Raw genomic sequence first — 24,247 nt, 5'->3', positions numbered from 1 at the left:
GCTAGATATGGCATGTAAAAACAGTGATGGTTTGGCTTGGTTTGTGGGGTTTAACGTCCCAAAGCGACTCAGGCTATGAGAGACGCCGTAGTGGAGGACTCCGAAAATTTCGACCACCTGGGGCTCCTTAATGTGCACTGACATCGCACTGCACAAGGACACCAAGCCGCCGAGGCTGGGATTCGATCCTGCTGCCTTGGGCACAGTAGTCGAGTGCCGTAACCACTGCGTCACCCCAGAGGGGCGTAAAAAGTGATATTATAGCTTACTCTTCCCTCAATGTGATTCCTGCTCATGAGGAAGGCTAGCTTTAGCGTTGTAGTAAATTCAAGTGACAAAGGAACGATTGTGTTGCCTTTTTCGTCGCTCATGTGACCAACACTCGACTTCGACATCAAAACTATCACTCGGCTGTTGAAGCCAAAACCAAAACAGGTGAGACAAGAATTGGATTATAATTATTCAGCGCTTATAGCCACATACCACGTAGTCATCCTGCGCAGTAACGTTTACGCAGCATTACAAGGATAACACACAAACCTAGAAATTAGGTGTCTATACTCCTTTCACATCATTTTTAGTGTGTCATGGCAATGCACAGAGAAAGTATTTGTGTGTACGTAAAAAGTGACCATGAGCTCCAGCAGCACTACACAGCCATTATTTTTCTGTAGACAGACATGCATTTTCTTTATTCAGTAGAACACCACTTTAACAAATCTCATTTAAACAAAGTATTCAGTATTCAGTTGTACAAACTTTATTAAATCCCCTTACCAAAATTTCACCGAATACTATGCAAATACTCTTCATTTTAACGAAAATCCGTTATTGCTCATTTAACTTCTATGAAAATTTTCCGTGGAGTCATCCAGTGCCTCCCAAGTCATACAGAGCCCTTCAACAAGCTCAACCTGCACTTTTTGTTGCATATTTTTATGTTGATAACCATGCTTTATGCCGCATAATGAAAAACGACCATCATTTAGCTTTAAACTGAATTGGCTATCTAAACAAGTTTGCGGCCACCCAAATCCATAGCTGGCTTTGCAAGCTTGACTGCCTCCACAGTCACAGCCAGCCATAGCCAGAGCTTCAGTCTTACTAGGCTTTTTCTCTCCAAGAAAGATGTATGTATGAACGCCAGTTAACCAAGATCTCTGAAACAATGATCTGCTTGGAGAAAGTGAAGGCCTTTGCTCCCTAGCAGACCATTGTGCTGGACAAGGTTCACCGGATTTTCCCCACAGTGAGTTCAAGACCACTGTAGTCTTAAGTTCGAAAGTTCTGCAAACGTTTACTGCATTCTTTGCTCGGAAATGAGTGCAGGGATAAATTGAAATTGGGTTGAGATATGATTTGAACACCAAATGTTCCTTGGAGCTAATGGGAACAAACTTCCACGCATTTATTTCAGTTCAACGAACTTCCATTTTAGGAACAGGTCTCTAGAAGTTCATTCAAGTAAAGTTTCCCTGTAGCAACATAGAACGTATAGGATTCTGCCTTACATAGGTTTTGCAATGAATGGTAAGCATGCATACTCTTAGTGACCTTTAGACACATACTCGGCACAAAAACATGGAGGCAGAGAGAATTCCGTTCACACATTAGTAATGTCCCCTAAGCTTTGTGCCCTAGATCTAGAGAGAAGCTGACTGAGCCTGGGGTTTTTTAATGTGCACTGACATCATACAGCACAGGGGCACTTTACTTTTCGGCTCCATCAAAAAGCGGCCGCCACGGCCAGGATTCGCTTTCGCATCCTTTAGTGTGGACAAGTTGGAAGATATATAAGAAAAACATTATTACAGCAAGATTATATTTAGCTAATCTTGATGCTTTGCCTGAAGATGATAAAAATAGGTGCAAATATCTAGGTGAATGCAATAAATCATGAGCAAAATTCTAACTGCTCCCTTATCTACCCAAACAGTACTAGGACCACAGAAATTTTAGGCTGTTTAGCTGCTATGGTTAGATTTAGCAAGAATTGATCTTTCCATGCTCCCCTCTACCAACCTCAACCTTGCCTTGATAAATATGAAGACTGTTTCTTCAAGCATGTTAGCAATTTATTCCTGCTTACTATCACACCCCGTGGAAGAGTAAAGCTGAAGGCAACAATGGCGAACAACCTGTGCCTCTGGACACATTTACCTGCAGCACCCAGAACCTGTTTTCGAGCGGCTCCTGTACATCAGTTTGAGGAAACATTCGCACAGCAGATTTCGTGTTCTGTAGGTATCAAGGTAATCAGGCACAAATAGTGCAGAACAAAGTGGAAGTGACTACCTCAAGGAACGGTATCGTGTCCTCGGGGCATGCAGAAGACATCCATTCCAAAGCCCGCTTCCAGAGGGGCAAGGACTCCTGCGCAAAGCATGTGAATATGAGAGAATAAATTTCTAAGCAAGCAATCCCTCAAAAGGAAAGACCTGCTCAGTGTCACGCACAAAAATGTTTGCCATTTCATTTTTCCTTTCTTCTTGGGCGCCTCACTCCCATCCATCAAAACAAACTCATCCTATACCTCATTTGTAAGTCGCTCAAAAATGCAGTGGCCGACCAATTTTCTAAACTCCGATAAATCATACTTGCATGATACTCGGACTTTCGCACACCCCTTGGGTATGTGCATCTTTCCACCACAGACATTTTGGATGCTGTGGTGTCCAATAGTTTCATTTTTCCGACTAAAATAGGCGTCAGCAATACTGCAGAAAAATTTTTCAACGGACAGCTCATTTTCTTTTTTTGGCATCATATAAACTCATGTGGGTATTGCAGTCCCAGCCAACCGGTTCTTCGCAGCCATCTTGGTTTCAAACAGTGTCATTCGGACAGACTAGTTTGGCTATTTGTTCATCGTTGCTATCTGAAGCAAGGGCAATAGCTGTACGCTCTTTGATGTCAACGAGGTATCCTACTAAGAGCGTACAATCAGACTGAGAATGAAACATGAGCAAAGTGCGCCATGTCTCCGATGCAGCCACCCGCAAGGTGTGGGGGAGGGGTTGAGGGGTTGCACACGCGGGTTCTCTCGTAACTCTCGCATTCATACTATGAGTTCCATCTCGCAGTCTTCGCGAGCGTCATTACCGATGGAAAGTAAATGTTACTGCTTTGTGTGGCGCGTGCATTTGTTCGTCGTATGACCTGTAGCTGCATTGCACTGTGAAGCAGTGCACACACGAAGGAAGCATTGCTCTGGCTGACTGTTCAATTATTCATACCATTTCCCGAGTCGCAATGAGTCTGAAGAATCGGCCAGCAACTGTAATGAGGTTTTTGAAGCCACCTCCTGCCAGCTTTGCATTAGCGATTATGTCATTGCACACAGCTACTTCTAACACCACACAAGTTGACCAACAATCACCTGTTTGGGGATGGCACCGAGAGCCTCCTCGAAAGTCTTCAACACATCTTCCGTTCCGGGTGCTGTTACAATGAGCAACTCCAACAGCAGAAGCCAAGCTTCAGTCGACTTCGGCCACCTTTGCACAGCCGCCCGTGCACAGGCCAAGGTGTCTTCCTTGATGTTGCAACTCTGCAGCAACTTCACCTGAAGAAAGTTGTGGCAAGACATCAACAAATCTGAGCTAAAAACACCTATAACTGCAACTTCCTGCATCATAAGGAGAGTAGGAAAATGTGCACATCAGAAGCCAGCTACTTTACACAAAGGTTCTACTGCGTGCGACAAACAGGAACATGCAAGAGTAAAATTGCACTTCGCAATTCGCACACTATAAACTACGCACTGCCCTCAATATCTCCAATGGCAAAAAAAGAATAATATTAACAATAATAATAATCAGCAAGCCTTGCAGCGATGAGAAGAGTAAAAAAAAATGAATACAACTTCGTGTTGTTCAGGACCGCCAACAAGTGCTTGCAGTCAAGCACAATTGGGACCACACTACTCAAGCAGATAAATGTTACCACTGCGGCCAAAGTTAGATCTAGAGATCTGGTTTTGCAAAGAGTGTGCACTTACCCATTCTTCGTGGTGCTCAAATGTCAGCAGCTCTTCACTAGAGGCCCTCTCCATCAGGGAGAGCACTTGACGCAGCCTCTGAAACAATTTTGTGATAGGACTAGTGAATGCTCCATACCATTAGCCATTTTATGTTCTACAGACGCTAAAAAACCAATCGCATCTCAGCACTACTAGACTGCTAGGAGCCAAAACGCACCCTCTAGTATTTCTAAACGGGGGAATACAATGACTACTTGCAGTCATTAACTTTCTCCTAGAGCACAGCAATATTGGCACTATACTGAAGGTATATGCATTTCTAATGTAACCTTAAAGTCAAGGAGAAAAGTTTTCTTTACTGCAACAAATCTGCTAGGCGCATCTAGTTACAAGAAGCATCTAAAGATGGCGGCAGCTGCCCATACAATGGTTTGGATGTACTGAAGAAAAATGTTGCAGGCCACAAGGCGCAAGCGTGGCCAACTATTTGACGCAGAGTCACCGATGCTCTATTCTCAAAGCCTTTCCTTCCCTGAGAAGAAAAGCTGTTGCTGAACATGGTCACTGCACAAAGCCAGGACGCAGTCGCAATTCAAAACTGGAACCCCACAAGTCACATGGGACATGGTACATCTCAGTTTGAGGCACCGCATACAATAGCCAACAGACGCAGTTTGTGGTTTAGACCTAAAGCCATTTATGATACTGCAGGCAATGAATAAGCTAAAACTCTGTTCTCAAAGCAAAGTAGTACCTGTAAGCCATCATCACTACCTGGCAGCGCAAGCCTTTTCCTGAACAATTAAAATGCCTCCTTCTGTTAAGTCTAACCACATTGCAGCCTTGGTCAACTCGATTACCCTCAAGCAGAGTGTTAAACAGTGCATCCCTGGTTCAAACGAATGCTGTAAATAAACAAACTGCCGAGTCCTTGCACTGATACTGACAGGCTCACACAACAGTAGCATTGTGCTGGCTGTGAAGCAGTACTTAATGAAGAACTAGTTACAAGATATGCTTCAAACTACCAGCCAACATAAGTGGCATGGCAATGATATGATGGGAAAGAAAATAGGGCAATGTTGGCGGCCCAGATTCAATTCTGCGACCATGGGCCACACTTGAATGTCAAAGTCACTGACAGCTGACAGCTGTGGCATAAGAAGAGCAGTGGCACTATAACAGCCTAGTCAGAAAGAATACAAATGAAATCCAATACCTTTGCTGCTTGTTTTTCATTGTTAGACTTCTCCAAAAGCTCAAGACTGAATTGGATGTACAGCTTCCACATGGTCTCTGCAACACAAAAGCAAAGGCCTCTGCAACAGCCTGCTTCAGTGGAAGATGATAAGGAAGAGAGGCCGTAACAAGAAAAGCCACCACCACGCGCAGGGGTGTGATCTCAGAGGTCATAAACGGCCATTGCCGGGCCGGACTCAAGCGGCGCCGCCGAAGTGTGTTTAAATCGCCCGCGCATTCGCGTGCCGCGTTATCTAGCGGCTCCTATAAAAACTAGCACGAACGGCGCATGACCTCCGAGATCATGATAGAGTCCGGCCATGCAACGACTGACAGGCAATGACTGGCATGTCATCACCATTGCTTCGTAATGGCAGCGTAAGCCCTGCCATGCCTCTGCGACCGACCCGTGCGCACAGGCTACACTTCCCATGTCAGTTGGCTCCGTCGCGCAAATTGTGCGCAGAGGCAACATCCCTTCTTAGTATTCACTTTTTTCTCTCCAACACGGAACAAAAACCGAGATTTCGTGTTTATGCCAAGCTTTTAATTAAAACATTGTGTGTTTTCGCTCCTTTGTATTGCCTATATTAGTGCACATTTTTTGTTTCATTTTGGGCATGCAATTTTATAATGAATATCGGATATAACAAACAAATTTTCACGCACCATACTACTCCGTTATAATGAGGTTCGACTTACTAGCAAAGTGGCAGGCGCCGACTGGAAATGACAGAACTAATGCTGCTTAGCATGCTGCTACTCATCGTGACTATAGAGGCTACAGTGAAGTAGAATATATTCTAGACCTCATATATTCAACTGCTTCCCTTTTCAACTACAAAAGTGTGAAAACAAAAAAAAAGAAGGCAGCCGCATCAGTGTTTGCAACAGAAGCTGCCCGTTCACATTCAATACTCTGGTGAAGCACAACAGTACCCCTAATTGCACACAAAGGCTGTTTTCTAATAACATTATTTTAATAAGTATTTTAATAAGCATAACATTATAATAAGCATTATTTTCATAAACAGAGCTTGAATTACAACCACAGAACTAAAATTCTGTGAAACAAAACTGGGTCAAATACAGAATTTCACATGAAGAGCGCCGAATCCAAAGCAGTAAAAGCCCTGCTCCATCAGGCGCAAGAGAGGTGCACGAGCGAGGCACCTACGCACCCAGTGCATGCCTTGACAATGATGGAAAAAGAATGCATCTTTATGGAGCGTCTCTGGCGCGCGCGCTACTGCATCGATCGACTATGCACAAATCTCTACATACCGCAGCACCGATGTAAAGAAAAAGCAAACAGACATTACAGAGAAGGCGCAAAAGATAGTTCCAGAAGTTGCGAGAACTGCATCCTCTGACTGGTGCACGCAAGCCGAAAACCAGTGAGCTTCTTCCGGTGGTAGCGCGAGCACGCAGCGAGCGCCGCGGAAATATCTGACACGGACAGATATCTGCTCTGCGTGCGCCCCAGCTCGCGCCAGGCGCTTCACACATGCGCACACCAACTCCAACATATGTTTGTGTACGTAGGCGCGCCGCTCGTGTGCCCCATGGAGTGAGGCCTTAAGTTCAAAGTATACATGCAGATATTGGCCAAAAGATTTGTGCAATTTTTCAGTAAGTGGTGATGTAAAGTTGCCCTAACCTGTAATGCATACATTATGTATCGTAAAATCTCGAAATTCACATCCAAAATTTATCAGCATCCAAAACGAATGAAATCTGTGTGCAGAAATGTGGGAAATGCATTCATGCAGATCTGTTCATACAGTGTTGACTAGCGACCCTGACACCAGCAATGTAAGGGCCAGAAAATTTTACATTCACACTAATTGTATTCACATTATCGAGATTCTACTGTAACAGTTTGGTTAGAGCTGTGGTTTGTGCAGACAAAAAAGTGCCACATTCTCAGTTCCTGTTTAAGCAGATATGGCTCATTTTGTATAAAAAATTGTCATAAATTCATCACAAGCAGTTTGAGCCGAGCTGCTGCACACTGCAAAAGCAAGCCATCGGGCTAGATAACGCCACCTCCATTTCAATGCCAGGCACATCGTGCATTTCACAATGGCACCCCTTTGGATGCCTCCATTCGTTCAGTCATCATGATGTGGTGCCATTAATGGGGCACATTCACTTGCATCAACCACCATGAACTGGTTAATCTAGCTGGCAACGAAACTGAGCACCCACTGGTCCACAGAGCTAGGACAACAAAGAAAGGAACTGGAAGAGCAGTGATGGAAAATCACTAACCGGTTGGAAGTCTTTCCAGAGCCTGCTCGAAGACAACACGAGCAGCTGCGACCCCTTTCTTAGAATTTAATTCCACGGCTGAAAAAAAGCGCAAGCAGCCGTTATAAGAACCACCTCCACTGAGTACACTGCAGCCGACAAAAGCAAGGAGAGAAAAAAAGAAAACAAAAAACTTACCGCTATCTTCACCAAAAGGCGCCAACCTATTGTTGTGGGAAGCAAGCAGTCTCCTTGCCACAACGTCCCAAACTTGCTCCTTATTAGGATGGCGGGTTTGTATGCTAGAGAACGAGAAGTATACCGGTCAAGGTCACTTAGCAGCAAGATCAATTATTTACTATGTACAAGGAGAAAATTGACTCAAAATATAAGTTATTCCAACTGTAGCTCTGCCACTGAAACAAAAACCTTTTGATCCATAAACCTCAGGAGTGATTACTGCATGTTAACTCTTGTGCGAACAACAGTTGCATCTACTGATGGGAAAAAGGAAGAAAAGCATACCACTTTTACCAGCAGAGCCCCTACTAGTTAAGACACTAAAAATGATCATATGTCAACAGAGTGACCCACAATATCCAAATGGCATGTACAGCTCTCTACCAGCTGAGCCATGTAGGTGGCTTTACAAGGTTCTACTTTTGAGTGTGTGTAAGTTGGTGTACAACCTATGCGTAACCTGTCTGTTCACCAACACCACCCTTGTCACATAGTGGCAGACATGACCTGTATTATCTTTCAGCCACAAGTAATAATCTCCCTTTGGTCATTCCACCAAATTAAAAAGGTATGAAACATTCCTCACACTTTGGTGACTGTTGCCTTTTTTTTTTTTCTCTCCATCACAATGTGGCCACTGTGTGGCCAGGATTGAACTCATGTTCTCAGGCTCAGCAGCTAAGGGTCCCGAGTCACTATGGCAGGTCGATGACAGCTGATGCATCCGGAATAACAGCCTAATCAGCAGCATTTTCCAGCACTGTATGTTCTAAAACAGCACGAATGTGTGCCATCCTGACTGACACAGTCTCTAATCTACAATTTCTCTAAACACACGCACATAAATGTCCACATATGCCAATTGTACTGAAAAATTGCTGTGAAGTTTCAAAGTAAAAAATCTCTTTGCATGTTTAGTCCCAGCTGCGACGTACACAAAGTACAAGGCTTGCATAGAAACTATTTCTTTAAAGCAAATGATGGAAAGAATGTCTACATTTGCAAGCACTAAATATAAACAAATTTTTATCTTTAGGTGGTCCATAAGTTGCGCCGAAGCGGTGGCCTTGTGGTACAGCATCCGCCTCGCATTCGGGAGGTACGGGGTTCGATCCCCAGTGCCGCCGGGTACCCACCGGTTTCCAATGGGTACAAGATTTCCCCCGGCCTGGTGCTCGGCTCTTCTGGGGTGAAAAGCTTGGAAAAAGGGGCCATGAACCAAAAATGTTGGTTCATGGCAAAATCTTTAGGTGGTCCCAAATAGTTGCGCCGATGTGGCAGTGATTCGTTCCGCCATCGGACAACAATAAGTCCGCCTTGTGCGGCAACAGCCCATTATGTGGCCCTTTTTTTCTTGAACCAACATTTTGGTTCATGGCCCCTTTTCCCAAGCACTTCACCCCAGAAGAGCCGAGCACCAGGCCGGGGGAAATCTTGTACCCATTGGAAACCGGTGGGTACCCGGCGGCACTGGGGATCGAACCCCGTACCTCCCGAATGCTAGGCGGATGCTCTACCACAAGGCCAGCGTCATCATGGGACTGGGTGTGTGAACCAGTTTTCATTAAATGTGGCATGCAACAGCAGGTGACTCCTCATCAGTTCGATGGCAGTTCTTTTTACACACTGCCCCATAGAAACAGTTCACTTTTAGAAAAAAATAAAAGATGAGAAGATCACAGCATGCACTTACTCTTCCAATATCGTCTCTGCCAAGCGGTCAGCAAACTTGAAGGCGTCACAGATGGGCAGAAAAGACAAGGCAAAGTCAACATCTGCAAGAAGTAAGGAGAAATATTAACAGGGAAGAATCTGACGTTCCAGAAGCATTAGCTAGAACTTATTCACGGTTGCTGCCCCAGTGGAAAAGCCACAGCTACTGTTTCAAGTAACTTCAGCAAATTCCTCATCAAAACACCCTGCGTGAGTGTTCCCATTTCAGCACAAGCACCTGACGCTTGATCTTCAACACACTAACATTCTGCCATACCAACATCAAAGGAGGACACTAGTCCAAAAACTGATTTCTTAAAAACGGCATATTGAAATCTACAGCTGTTAATCTCCAAATCTGCCCATTTTTGTTTCTTCTGGAATCAATATCTTCATCATAGTATTGAGCATAGACTCTACCTGTAAGCTGAATCTGCATAGGAGCAGAAATTAGAACAATATGCAAACCCTGGACACTTGGCTATTTAACATGTCAGTATCTTTTCATCTAGAAGAGGTAGAGATGTACCTTTTCTTTTCTTTTTTTTTTTTTTTTTTTTGCTACGGGAAGCTGAAAGTGCAATGTTTTCAAAGTTCAAAGAAGCACAGTCTTAACCAGGCTTCAAACATTCATAATTTAGACAGGTTTATTAATGCTTCATGACACACTATGAATGCTGATGTTCCAAGTACTGTAGAAGTACTAAGAGTAAGATGAAATTGTTTTCAGCACTAGATTATATGAAGCCATGCATCAATGCCAGCTTTTATTGAGCATTTTTTTTTACAAGGGTAGTAAAATTACTAAACTAAATTGCTTTAAGTATCTTCAGAAAAAGCAATTGCATTTCTGAAATCAGCTTAAAAATAAACAAGGTGGCACAGTTCTGAACGGGACTGACCAAAAATTAAGAAAAACTTAGATAAGTGGCTCGAATATCAAGTATTCATACATAATTACAAGATCTGGTGTAGCCCCATAACAGTTTGTGGGTTGGTAGAGGCAAGCCAATAGAAGGACCATGTTGAAGGCACAGTTGAAAGCAGGAGGCAGAGATATGAGTACCTGGAATTGAATTCACAGCCGCATCATAGATGAGAGAAGGTATCTTTGCATCAAGGACAGCATCTTCAACTTCCGCATCACCATCCTGCAGAGGATTCAAGGTCATAACATGCTCTGAGCTTGCCATACACACATCAGTGCCAAGAGCTTTGAACACATGAGGACACGTATCTCGACATGTGCATACTGCCTCTGGACTTTTGGAGTTTGGCAGAAAAACACAAATTGCGAGTTCGAACCCACATTCCCTTTTTTCTTGTTATTGATCCTACAGGTCAGCAACAGGAATGACAAAATGATGGTAAAGTGATCAATTTGATCTAAAGGCTCTGGCAATAATGTGCTTACCTGCTTCTGCAGTAAAAGGTGACACTGGTGCCTATATCACGCAACACTAATGTGTGTGAAAAATATAGAAAGCAAGTTCCTTTCCTTCAAATCATCTGCTTCCAAACACATCTAAAATGCACATACTTGACAGAAAATTATAAAATACTAAAGCTGCGCAAATTTCTTGTAGCAGCTTTCTGAGACAGCTATGGTGGGCTTACCCACTAAGCTTAAGAGCTGCGAGGAAAGCCATCTTTTGCACGACCTTGTGCTGTTGAGGCATGGCCGGGTCACCAAAACCAGTGCAGGACCAGCCATTTGATGTGAAGTATGAAATCAAACATGCGCTATATTTCAAGCAAAGTTGCCTAACGCTGGACTGCAACAGCCATCAATTTTAATGAAGACACATATGGAGTTCCCAAGGCATGCCTTAACTGTAAGCATCTATACTCGTTTTATATGACTTATGTTTCCTGAGGAACACTGCAGATTTTTTGCTCTCAGTTTGTGAAACTTGAAACTGCCTGCTGCAGAGAATAAATTATTAATCAAGGCACATTTTTAATACCGGCTACACCTTGGTCCATATACAGTCTGTCAAAAGTTTAGAGCCTAGGGGGAGTCTGCTTTCTAGGCCATGTAATGGTGCTCCTTTAGCATTTTTGGGAGTCCTTCACATTGGAGGGTAGAAAAAAATAATCTTCTTAACTTCAGGAGATCTGGAACACTGGGAATGCATTACAAGCCACACGGTATGGCTTCTAAGCAAACCCCCTGGACTCTATAAAGTTTTCATAAACACCGTACAGCAAATATTCTTTTGGGGGGGGGGGGGGGGGGGACAGAGGGGCAGAAGGTGAATTGTGGAGGGGTGGAGTTTTCAGTTGCGACATTATAACAATGCCAATGCCGACACCGAGGGTGTTCCCCTCGGGAAAAGTCTCCGAGGCAGCTATCAATTCAAAAGGCTGCACAAAATCTACAAGACAAAGAGAAGTACTCATAAAATGATCCGCTACATAAAGAGTAAATTTTAAAAAAACAGCCCCCCTCCCATAAAAGTACTGAGCATAATAAGACAAGCATGAATCCTACACTGAGATAGAACTCAGCTTCAAGTTCTTATGCCTTCACAAGGATGAAGCTTAGCACAGGTTTACTACAGGTTACTTTAATTATGAATGTTTTATAGTGTATTAGCTACATAATCATTATTGGTAACCTGTTTAATTTGTACCAATCTGGTTTGGTTTAGTTTATACCGTTTAATGTGCCAAAGCGACACAGGCTATAGAAGACATCGGTGGAAGGCTCCAGAAATTTCGACCATGTAGGGTTTGCGCTAACATTGCACAGCCCAAAGGGTGCCTTGTTTTTCGCTTCCATTGAAAAGAGGCCAACGCATCCCTGGGCCGGGAAGTCGGGCACCAAAACCACTGAGCCACAGCAACAAAACGTTTCGGCCAATCTGTTTACAAGGAAGGCCACTAATAAATACTTTACCACTTGTTAGGATGCCTCACCGCACCACTTGTGCAAAAACAAAATGCACTTATTTATGCATCCTTTATTTCAAGATGCAGGAAGAAAATGATGATATAGTACTGTATTGAAAAAGGTCTGTTTCATTTAAGAATGAAGCACAAGTTATACACACGCTACTACAGTTGCACATGATATGTGCAGCAAGTGCTGCCGTTGCAACCCCTCTTGGACACTTTGTACCTAGTTCTTAGTTCACAGTAATGATATGCTACCAGTTGTTACTCTGTAACTTTCCAACCAGAAACTTTAACACCTTCAGTATAGTTGCAAACTCTGTTCGCTGATGTTGATCAGTTACCCCCACCAACCACAATGCAAACCTGCCCAGTGGGAAACAAGAGGTGCATATAGCCTGTCTCTTTATCTAATCCTTAAAGCCTGAATACACTAGGACCATCCTTAGAGAGACAGTATGTTCCAATTTCACACGCTGCTCTGTGCAGGAAGTAAAGATGTGAGCACATGCCAGACTCACCTCCTTTTCTCCAATGCCAAGCACTTCTTTTCTTTTTCTCATCTAGAGAAGTAGAACATACACGTAAGTACCCTGAACACGTCAGCAAACATGACCGCAGGCACTTGCTGACATGCCATGCCTCACCTTGTCTACAAAGATCAGCTCCATGCGGAAGTACTGCAATGAATCAAGAGGAAACTCAGTAAGGGTGATCTCGTTCCAAAGCACCCCCCGTCTTTACAAACTGCACCCTCAAATGCAAGAGTCATACCTCATGCCAAAGCAAAGACGACTTGTTGTTGAATTGTAGGCCCCTCTGGAGAAGCTTACGGGCCATATCAGGTGAGGCATTAGATTCCATATGCCACTTGGCAGCAGCTACCCACATCTCTGAAATTACAAAGAAACATGCTTAGACCAGCTATATCTTTTTAACCTTGGGTGCACGTGAACAAAGGAACTATAAAATATTAAACCAAAAGAGTCAGGACAAAACTAAGCTGGAACACTAGTAAAGTTAAAAGACCCTCAAAGCACGAGCTGTTGTCGGACAACACATATTTGCCACCACTGACATCTACAAGGAATTCAGGCTTGTACTTCAGTCTAAAGAGAAAAGAGATGTCATTAAAACGGAAAAAAAAAATACAGCTAGTCATCAATGATGTCAGCATACCTTCCAACCGACAAGAACCAAATATCGGAAGATTTCTTATTTGCATCAACGGGAAAGAAGGGAGGGGGGAGGGTGTTCACCCGAACCTTCAGGCAGTGTCTAACGAATCCCTTTGTAGGGACCTTGCAGTAGCAGACCCTAGCAGCGCTAGCAGATTGTACATACGTGCCTTGCTCGAAATCTTTGCCTCAATCTATCGAAAAGGTGAAACGGCTGATGAGCTGCGCTCAAATTTCGCATTAGGAAGTAACGTAATCGTGGGCAATTTTTTTCAACAGCGGTTAGACAACACAACACATAATGACATAGGCATTGACATGTGCTGTTGAAATATATGAAACATCCAGGCCAGGTTAACAACCAGGTAACACAAACAAAAATCCCCAGCAAATACCAATCACATGCAAAACACCATAAAAACACATCCATTGGCATTTCAAAATTACTTTTTCTCTCTTAGTATTCAAAAGTTGTAGTGTCACAAAACTTTCTCAATTTAGCAATTCATTTTTGTAGCACTTTGTAGTCACCACAAGGACACAGTTTCTTGAAGCTGCGTTATGGTGATGTGGCCAGGTGACAACAGGTTAGGTAATATGACAGTAAAGATATAGTAAGAATGAAACATTGAGACACGACAACTTTCATTTTCACATAGATAGCCCGAACAAGTTTTGCACTCTAAGAAATAAAAACACAAGAATGTGCTCTTGTCACAAGTGGCATGCATATACCTAGAGTACTCAACACATGTACTTTGCGAAAGAAAATGTTAGGAGATGCACTGAAATTACTGAAAAGACGACCATACCTGGCTTGTGACTGTGAAGATTCAGCATACGTGTGTAAAGTGTTCCCACAACATGGTTCCATCCCTATGTAATTTATTTTTTTCAGAAAATCGGGAACAAATAAAGAATCAGGCAAGAAATTGATATAATCAAATGCCGATCGTACACATAAGCACATCATACCACGTAAGTGCAATGTGGAATCTGAACATTAGTTATTACCACAGAGTAAGATGGGACAGGAGCGCCGACACTGGCGTGCTGCAATGCATTCGGCATAGGCTGACTTTGCTACACAACGCTCAGCTTCGCTACTCTCTGAATCCGCTCCCCTTTCCTAACAGACACGGCTTCAGTCATGCTTTCCTCCTCTCCCTATCCTTCTTGCAAAGAGACAAATTGATGCGCCACCTCTCGATAGTGTTACGAAACGAAATGGCCCTCAGCTCGATCCAGGTGACCGCGCGAGCATTGCGAACAACAGGCGGAAAGCAGACGGAGTACTAGCTTTCTGCTAGCCAGAAAACGCATAAGTGGAATTGCGGTCATCATTGCGCGTATGACAACCTGTATCTTTTTTTAATCAGTTCAGTTCAGGCGTTCAGTCGTGTCCGACTCTTCGTGACCCTATGGACCATGTCACGCCACGCTTTCCGGTCTCTCACTATCTTCTTAACATCACATAGCTTCATCTGCAATGCCTCGAGAATGCCATCTAACCATCGCGTTCGCTGCCTACCCCTTCTCCGGCGACCCTCAACCTTTCCCAACATCAAATCTTTCTCCAGCGACTCCTCTCTTCTCATCAGATGACCAAAGTAGTTGAGCTTTAACTTTAGAATTTGACCCTCCAATGAGCAGTCAGGGTTTATGGTCGACAATATCGACTGATTTGATCTTCTGGCAGTCCAAGGAACTCTTAAGAGTCTTCGCCAGCACCACAATTCAAACGCGTCAATTCTTCGGCGGTCAGCCTTTTTCACAGTCCAACTCTCGCATCCATACATCACAACTGGAAAGACCATAGCACGGGTTATACGGATCTTGGTTGGCAGACTAATGTCTCTGCTCTTTACTAGGCGGTCAAGGCTAACCATTGCTCTCTTTCCCAGAAGCAGACGTCTCCTAATTTCATGGCTGCAGTCTCCTTCCGAGGTAATCTTGGCGCCCAAGAACAGAAAATCTGTCACAGCTTCCACTTCTTGTCCATTGATGCTCCAGGACTTGATAGGGCAAGACGCCATGATCTTCGTCTTTTTAATGTTCAGTTTAAGCCCAAACTTCTCACTCTCTTCTTGTACGCGCATCAGAAGTCTCTTGAGTTCCACTTCACTTTCTGCCATTAAAGTGGTATCATCCGCATATCTAAGGTTGTTGATACGTTTTCCAGCAATCTTCACTCCAGCTGAAGACTCGTCCAGACCGGCCTTCCTCATGATGCACTCTGCATATAGGTTAAATAGGCAGGGCGACAGTATGCAGCCTTGCCTCACCCCTTTCTCAATCGGAAACCAATCAGTAAGACCATGCCCAGTTCTGACTGTGGCCTCTTGCCCTTCATACAGGTTCCTGAGGAGACAGATGAGGTGAATTGGAACTCCCATCTCTCGGAGAGCTTGCCACAATCTGCTGTGATCTACGCAGTCAAACGCTTTCGCATAATCAATAAAGCAGAAGTAAATGGGTTTCTGGAACTCTCTTGCTTTTTCCATGATCCAGCGAAGGTTGGCAATTTGGTCTCTAGTTCCTCTGCCCTTGCGAAACCCAGCTTGCACGTCCGGAAGCTCCCGATCCACATACTGCTGCAGCCTACCTTGCAGGATTTTTAACATCACCTTGCTAGCATGCGAAATAAGCGCGATCGTGCGGTAGTTGGAACAATCTTTGGCACTGCCTTTCTTTGGAATGGGGATGTAAACTGACCTCCTCCAATCCTGTGGCCACTGCAGGGTTGTCCAAATCTTTTGACATAATGTATGCAGTGTGTTAACAGCATCGTGGTTGAGGTTTTGAAGCAACTCAGCTGGAATACCATCAATTCCGCTTGCTTTGTTCTTAGCAAGGCTGGCTAAGGCCCATTCAACTTCACTCTTCAGGATGCCCGGCTCGAGATCAGTAATCACAACCGTCCTATGTTGGGATTGCACATCCGGGTCCTTCTTGTACAGTTCTTCTGTGTATTCCTGCCACCTCTTCTTTATCTCTGAGGCTTCAGTGAGGTCCTTGCCTCGTTTGTCCTTTATCACGCCCAGCTTAGCACAGAAGCTTCCTTTGATATCTTTGATTGTCTTATACAGAGCTCTTGTGTTTCTTAATTGGCTGTTGTCCTCAACTGCTTGACACTGTATGTTCAGGAAGGCATTCTTATCTCTCCTTGCTATTTTCTGAAAATCCGCATTGAGAATCTTGTATCTTTCTCTTTCCCCCATACCTTTTGCCATCCTCCTTTCCTCAGCTATTTGCAAAGCCTCTTCAGATAACCAGTTTGCTTTTTTGCATTTCTTTTGCTTTGGAACTACCTTAGTAGCAACTTCTTGTATTATATCACGAACATCAGTCCACATCTCTTCGGGCTCTTTGTCTTCTAGATCTAATTCTTGAAATCGATTCCTCACTTCCACAGCATATTCTAATGGAATCTGATCCAGATCATACCTGAAAGGCCTTCTAGTTTTCTGCGTTTTCCTCAATCGAAGCTTAATTTTGGCAACAAGAAGCTGATGATCGGTGCCACAATCGGCCCCAGGCCTTGTTTTTACTGCTTGTATAGCGCTTCTCCATCTCTGCCGGCAAATAATATAATCGATCTGATTCCTGTACAGACCGTCCGGTGAAATCCATGTGTACAGGCGCCTCTTGTGCTGTTGAAAATGAGTATTCGCTATGGTCAGGTTGTTTTCTTGACAGAACTCTACTAGCCTCTGCCCAGCTTCATTTGGCTCACCAAGACCGAACTTGCCTGTAATTCCGGATATTTCTTCACTCCCGACCTTAGCATTCCAGTCTCCTATGAGAAAAACGACGTCTGATGATGGGGTGCGGTCTAAAAGGCATTGTAGGTCCGCATAAAATCTCTCAACGTCAGCTTCTTCAGCAGCAGTGGTCGGTGCATAGACTTGGATAACTGTTATGTTGAAAGGGTGACCTTGGATTCGAAGTGAAATCATTCGGTCGTTTTTGGGGTTGTACCCTAGCACTGCTTTGCCCATTCTTCTGTTTACTATGAGAGCGACCCCATTCCTTCTCTTGGATTCGTGCCCACAATAAAAGACATAATGGTCGCCGGAGTTAAATTCTCCCATTCCGGTCCACTTGAGCTCGCTGATACCCAAGATATCAATGTTCAATCTGTCCATTTCTCGCTTGACGATATCCAGTTTACCTTGCGTCATAGATCTTACATTCCATGTTGCTATGTGATATATCTCCTTGCAACATCGGACTTTCCGGTCGCTTCCCGACACATCCACAACTGAGCGTCCTTTTGGCTTTAGCCCAGCCGCTTCATTCGTCCTGGAGCTACTAGGAATCGCCCTTTGTTCATCCCCAGTAACATGTGGGACGCCTTCCAACCTGGGGGGCTCATCTTCCGGCGCCATATCGATAATGGTATTGTGACTGGCCATAGGGTTTTCTTGGCAGGAAATACTGGAGTGGGTTGCCATTACCTTCTCCAGTGAATCACATTTTGTCAGAACTCTCTGCCGTGACCTATCTTGGGTGGCCCTACACAGCAGAGCTCACGACTTCATCGAGTTTCGCAAGCCCCTCCGCCACGACAAGGCAGTGATCCATGAAGGGGTCTTTTTTTAATACAGAACTTGAAATAAAGCTCCGCCAGTGCCGTTTTTATTTTGTCATCTGCGTATTCCCTTGAGAATGAGTCGACAAGGGCATGCAGACGACAAACCATGCAGGGAGATCACCAGTAGACAGACGGTACGGCACACATCATGGCAGACGTGGAAGGAGCGCATACTTTGCACTGTTTTTTCTTTATATGCGGATGGTAGGGTAGGCGATGATGTGTTTTGTCGTTGGCTGTAATTCAAAGGAAACAAAAAAGTCCCCTTGTTTTGGCTGCCATCTGATACCAAGCTTTTCAAACTGTGGAAGCAGAACATTCCCCAGATTGGCCGGGAATTGACTCAAAAGCACAGGGTCTGGGCGCGGCATTTTAAGGATGAATTTCTTCCTCTAAAATACTACAGCAGCTATAAAGGATTTAAATGTATTACTTGATGAAGGGGCTCACCTAGGTCAAGGGAGCAACTCCAACTGTATTTCAGCAAAATCAAGAATCCTAAGCTGTTGTGCGCTCAGCATCAGGAGCAAACCCTGAGAGGACCCTTGTAGTGCACAAAACAATATTAGTCTATTAGAGAATACTAGCTACTCGCTGTTCTATTATGATGGGTGAACGTCAGTGCATACTGCAGTGGCTGGTTTCTTTTTTTGGAATAAATAAACTTCTAAAATAGTATTCACAGTAGCTTTCAGCAATGGCTCTGCATTCAAGTACATTTCCCTATTGTGTGTTTACATGGCCTTAACTACATGGCCGAAAAACTGCCCACTCTTATGTTGTAATACTTACCCTGAGCAATTTACAGCTATATCAAGTTGTTCGCTCGACGGTGAACTATCTTTCTGCCAATGATGCTGCATCTATAACACTGAGCTGCAGAAATGTGATAAACACACAGATTATGTGCGTGCTGTGCGATGTCAGCGCACATTCAAGAGCCCTAGGCGGCCCAAATCGATCCAGCCATCCACTTATGTGCAGGCGGCGGACACTTAACTTGACATCCGTACCATTTTTCTAATCGTAATACTCACAACACTTCCATCCACAGGATGCAAAAGTAAAACACAGAGATGTGAATTGCGCTGTCTGCATGGGGATCTTCACATATAAGAAAGAGTCAGCAGGACACGGCAGGTGAGCTCTATGAAGCAGGTGAGCGCAGCACGAATGAAAGAGATATATGCCAGCGATGAGACAGGCAACAGACGACGCCTTAGTGCAGCTCCTTCAAGAGATGTATTCCCACGGTGATGCAGGTGATATGCAAGTGCAGCGAAAAGAAGCAGACGGCAGAGCACGGAACCGCCAGAGCAGTGGCGCGGTGGTGGCACGCTTAAACAGCACCGATGACAAATCCTAGTGCCATCTATCGGATCCGCCAGCAAGCTTTCTCCGATGTAGCAATATTTCACCCTTACCAAAAGCGGAGTCAGCACTCCTGTCTATCTTACTCCGTGGTTATTACGTCAAGCACAAAGCACAATATTTGCCACCATGCAAATATAACTCATCGAAGATGCATGCTCATTTTGTGCAAACAGTCATTAACACTCACCATTTTCACACAGAAGCTAATATGTGACAGCCACAGCTTAGTGTCCCCACTAAACATGAGGACAGCTTTCTGCATTAGACAAAAAAAAATACAAGAGTAAACATAAGTTAGCAAGTTATCTCTTCAATGGTACTTTTACACAGCCACGAAAAGATTTGGGATTAAGACCTGCCTTGAACAGTTTGTTGATCCTCTTCGCAATTATGAAATCGATCTCGGGCTTTTTGTCCCCGATTCTGAGTCTCTGCAAAGAACAACAGCATGACAAAAATTAGCAAACTGTGTGGCAGAAAAACAATTTTTCTTTGAGACTCCGTTAACAGCCCTTACCGCTCTTCGCTTTTGCAGCAGTTCATAGAGGTTCAGTTCATACTGCAAGATAAGAATTAAATATGAATGCTCATACGTACATGCATGCATACACACACACACATACACACAGAAAACTCAAACAAATTCGATTCAAGCTGATGCTTTAGTGCCACAAATGTTGCATGAACTAAAGGCCACTTAATTTGATGCCTATCGATTCAAACTCTACATATTAATTCAAACAAACTGTCAGTCTTCTTAAGATGCAAACAGCAAAAGTTAAACCGTGTAACACATTGTAAGCTGATTAGCCCTCCCTTGCCCTGCCTCAAACACACGTTCACATAATGCGAACGTCAGGCAGCCTCACACAGAGACCATCACGTACCATTAAAAGTTATTGCTGGAGACTGACAAATACCAGCTGAGTAGCTGCAGTTAGTACAATAAACGACAGATAGATTTAATCTTGTGTGCTAAGGAACTTTTCTCTGCAACACAATAGACAAACAGATATGGTAGTGGCCAACATGTGCACCGGCAGCAAGCGTTTTCTTGTGCAAAGTTCTGTCGCCACAGCTCGTCTGCATAACAGTGAGCAAAGGCCAACAGTTAATAAACCAAGAAAATTGTTTGAAAAGCTTTTTTTAGTTTACTTCTGCTGCAATGGGGGAAAAGATTTGTTTTGTTTTTGTTTTTTTTTACACTGTACAAGGGAGGAAGGTTTAGTTACAAAGAAAGGGGAAGAAGTTGGCTTGCGTGACAATGTCATGAAAAAGTAACTTCAGAGGTTCGATATAGTAAATGTGCAATTTTTGAGTCAGCACTGCCTAGAATATTTTGTTTTGTATATGCTAATGTACATTGCTAAAAACGATGGAAGAGCTTGGCAAGGGTTTCTCTCATTGACAAGATCTCCTGAACTGTGTTAATTTTTGTCTTCATTTAGCAAGTGTTTTTGAGGTACTTAAACATTTCACGTCTGATTCTACATCCAATTGGTTCCACCTTCCAATTTGGTTTTACAGCTACAGCTTTATGAGCAACATAAGGCTCAGTATGTGCAGGCAATGTGCTGTCTCAGAGTGCTTAAATCAGATGGATGGTCAGTTAGTGCATGTAGACACCATACTACAGTCCCTCTATGCCCACACATGTAAACTGCATAATACAGTTGGTAATTTTAGACACCACACAAGTCAGCACTGTTTTTCTGAAGAATGATAGAGCTTGGAGATATTTTTAGCATAGTTGTATTTATTTAACTTATTGTGCCAATTATTGCCTTTTCGAAGATCAAAACACAGTTCTGTGTGCTCACTTCTTGCTCCTAATAAACACTATTTGTCTAATGATCCAGTGTCAATAAAAGACTAGTGTTCCTTCGCTCTAAAGTCAATTGAAAGGGACTATCCTAATGGTTGAAGCACTGCTCAATCAAACATGTCACACTACAAGGTGAGTGAACCAAAGTGCACGGAAACATGGCAAGTCCTTGAATGCCCTGCAGGACACAAATGGTAATTTTGAGTTTTTCGCACTCGGTAATATGAGCAATGGCACAGAATAGCATCAAGACCTGAATGTATGTAAGGTAGTCTTCCTTGGACTTCTTTTTTCGACGAAGTCGGTACTCGAACCGCTTCCTCCGCCTCAGGATCTCTCTGAAAGTCCAGGAATAATATCTCATTAGGACAACATTTTTATAAGCGTGAAAGTGCGACCGCGTTCAAATAAGCCTGCAACGCACGACCTGTGACTGGGTCACAATTGAGCTGACTTTGTGAGACAGCAGTGTGTATCCGAAAGCCCCCACGAGTGTTGCAGTGCTGAAAAGCGAAGGGAGAAAACTCGGCGCTACTTTTCCGAGTGCGTACTTTGGAAACAAACTTCATGCGGCGGCAGTCGTCAGTTCGTTTCGTTGCAGGTCCCACCAGTAACGGTTGTGAAAACTTGCACTGGCGCACGGAGTACGTTTCAAGCAAAACAAGCAATAATTAAAAATGCAGCGTTGAACTTCTATCTCACGGGGCGCTTACCTGACTTCGTCTCTATCGGCGAGGCCAACTCTTTCCATTTGCTCCAATTCGGGGATGAAGCTTTCGATGTTCTTTTGAACTATTTCTGCCATCTTAAAGCTGGTTCAATCTTGTATGTGTCTAAAAACGAGTAACACCGATCTGTCGGCTGTCAGGATACAGCCACATACAACTACGGCACGCGGCAGACGCAACCGCACATGGCATACGATGTAAAATCGTAAAATGTTAGTAGTGGGACATGCGACTGCCCCGAGTCATCCTGGTGGTGGCGCAAGTGTTGAAGTAGCGCTTTAGACGGCACTGCCAGCGTTTGCATACTAGGGTGCCTCGATGTGCGCGCATGGAGGTTAAAAATATAATTTTTTTTAACCTCCATGCTTACCACCTGCCGGCTTGCCACAAAAGTGAGCAGTTTCAATCTTTTATTTTTTGTCATGCGTAAGCGGTACATATGGTACATACGAGATGGCTGCTATTCGTCCGATGTTGCATTCCTATGCAATGGTTGGTTGGTTGGTTTCTGTGGTTCAACGTCCCAAAGCGACTCAGGCTATGAGAGACGCCGTTGTGGAGGGCTCCGGAAATTTCGACCACCTGGGGTTCTTTAACGTGCACTGACATCACACAGCACACAGGCGCCTTGCTTTTCGCCTCCATCGAAAAGCGGCCGCCGAGGTCGATGCAATGACCATACTATGTTTTGCTGTCGAATTTAGTGCAATGACCATGCTATGTTTTGCTGTTGAGTTTAGTGCAGCACTGTTAAAATCCAACTATGCGTTAAAATTTAGTTAACACAACATCCTTTGCGCGCTCAAGCCAGAGTGGCATTCAGCTACTTTCGGCGCGTTCAAGTTGCCAAGAAAGGTAAAGAAAAAGATACACTAGCGCCACCATGCAGCAAGCGTTTCCTGCTCCTTCTAGTGATACTGATTTTTTGAAATGCATTACCGGCGCGGCTTTCAAAACGAACTGTAGATCACTTTCAGAACGTTTTTCTTTTTTTCTTAGTTTGTGAAGAGCCACTTGCCCGTACCTGTGGGCAGAAAAGTTCAAGAAAGATGTGGCAAGTGGTTTTGGGCTTCGGTGCAACGTTAAAACAGGAAACTTGCAGACAGACTACACGGCCGCTCGAAGGAAACGGCCGGTCGTGCCGTTGTTCTAATTAAAAAGAGAAAAAGGTCATGGGCAGATCATGTAAAGTGAAGGCAAGATAACCGATGGTCGATAATGGTAATAACTGACTGGATAAGCCAAATGAAGGTAAACATAGCAGGGGCAACAGAAAGTTCGAAGAGCAAACGCAACTAGGAACTTCGCAGGCATTTGATGGTGGTTTCTGGCTAGCACAGGACCGGCGGAATATGGGCAATTTTCCTTGCAGTGGGTGTACTCAGGCTGATGATCAGCCTGAGAAATGTATAGGTACAATTCAAACAATGAGCAATCATTTGGTTTGGTTTTAGGCTTTAACACTGCAAAGCGATCAGGCCACTGTGAGAGACGCTGTAATAAAGAGCTCTGAAAATTTCGACCGCCTGGGATTCTTTAGCATGCACTGATATCCCACAGCACATGGGTGCCTTGCTTTTCGCCTCCATCGAAAAGCAGCCACCACAGCTGGGATTCGATCCCACAACCTTGGGCACAGCTGTCGAGCGCCCTAAACACTGTGCCACCGCGACGGGGCGAATGATCAACAATGAATTTTTCCTAGCAATGTAGTCGTGCATGCCCCAATGGAATCAATAATGCATGCCTGCAATGGTAACTTACCAGTAACTCGTAACAAGCTGGTCGAACTCCTAATTTGCTTACTTTGTAAATTTTACATAGTTTACTGTAGTATCTTCTGCAGGAGCATGGAGGAAGGAAACAACTTAGGAGAGGCCCTTGCCATTCCCAATGCAGTGGAGAAAGTGTGGCAGAAGTGACGTCAAAATTTAAGGTTCGTTAAGTCGGGCCATTAACGGCGACGTGGTTGCTATGAAAACTCCGGTCACTAGCAACAGCGTTGCTAAGGGCCCTAGGCATGTGAGCGTCGCGAAGAAAAAAAATGCGGACGGTAAAGAAGGAGGAGATGTTGCAGCGTCCGGTCGCGGCACGGCCGCACTGGCTTCAAACAAATGACGTCAGGGCCTTTCCTAAATTCTTTCCTTCCTCCATGTGCAGGAGTGACAGCTAGTGTGCACACGCACACTGCAGTTAGAAATGGGATTATACAAAATATAA

At 44.1% G+C, this 24,247-nt stretch overlaps 1 protein-coding gene across 1 annotated transcript in view; it reads right to left on the bottom strand.

Annotated features, from left to right (window-relative positions):
* The window catches only part of LOC146208573 (U3 small nucleolar RNA-associated protein 6 homolog), a 34,133-nt gene extending 11,859 nt beyond the window's left edge, over window positions 1–22,274 (bottom strand). The window contains exons 1-17 of the mRNA XM_084595050.1: window positions 22,013–22,274; window positions 21,553–21,637; window positions 19,992–20,033; window positions 19,830–19,905; window positions 19,662–19,726; window positions 14,316–14,379; window positions 13,100–13,218; window positions 12,973–13,005; window positions 12,847–12,888; window positions 10,494–10,578; window positions 9,408–9,489; window positions 7,673–7,776; window positions 7,496–7,573; window positions 5,202–5,278; window positions 4,001–4,078; window positions 3,380–3,565; window positions 2,296–2,373 (exon numbers count right to left, since the gene is read on the bottom strand). Of these exons, the coding sequence (XP_084451176.1) occupies window positions 2,296–2,373; window positions 3,380–3,565; window positions 4,001–4,078; window positions 5,202–5,278; window positions 7,496–7,573; window positions 7,673–7,776; window positions 9,408–9,489; window positions 10,494–10,578; window positions 12,847–12,888; window positions 12,973–13,005; window positions 13,100–13,218; window positions 14,316–14,379; window positions 19,662–19,726; window positions 19,830–19,905; window positions 19,992–20,033; window positions 21,553–21,637; window positions 22,013–22,104 (1,386 nt within the window). The 5' untranslated portion in view covers window positions 22,105–22,274. The remainder of the gene's footprint in view (window positions 1–2,295; window positions 2,374–3,379; window positions 3,566–4,000; window positions 4,079–5,201; window positions 5,279–7,495; window positions 7,574–7,672; window positions 7,777–9,407; window positions 9,490–10,493; window positions 10,579–12,846; window positions 12,889–12,972; window positions 13,006–13,099; window positions 13,219–14,315; window positions 14,380–19,661; window positions 19,727–19,829; window positions 19,906–19,991; window positions 20,034–21,552; window positions 21,638–22,012) is intronic.
* Window positions 22,275–24,247: the final 1,973 nt, after the last annotated feature.

This window comes from Amblyomma maculatum, chromosome 1 (assembly GCF_055883805.1).
Source record: "Amblyomma maculatum isolate TAMU_Amacu chromosome 1, ASM5588380v1, whole genome shotgun sequence".
NCBI classification, from domain to species: domain Eukaryota; kingdom Metazoa; phylum Arthropoda; class Arachnida; order Ixodida; family Ixodidae; genus Amblyomma; species Amblyomma maculatum.
This window is presented reverse-complemented; position numbering and strand designations above follow the sequence as displayed.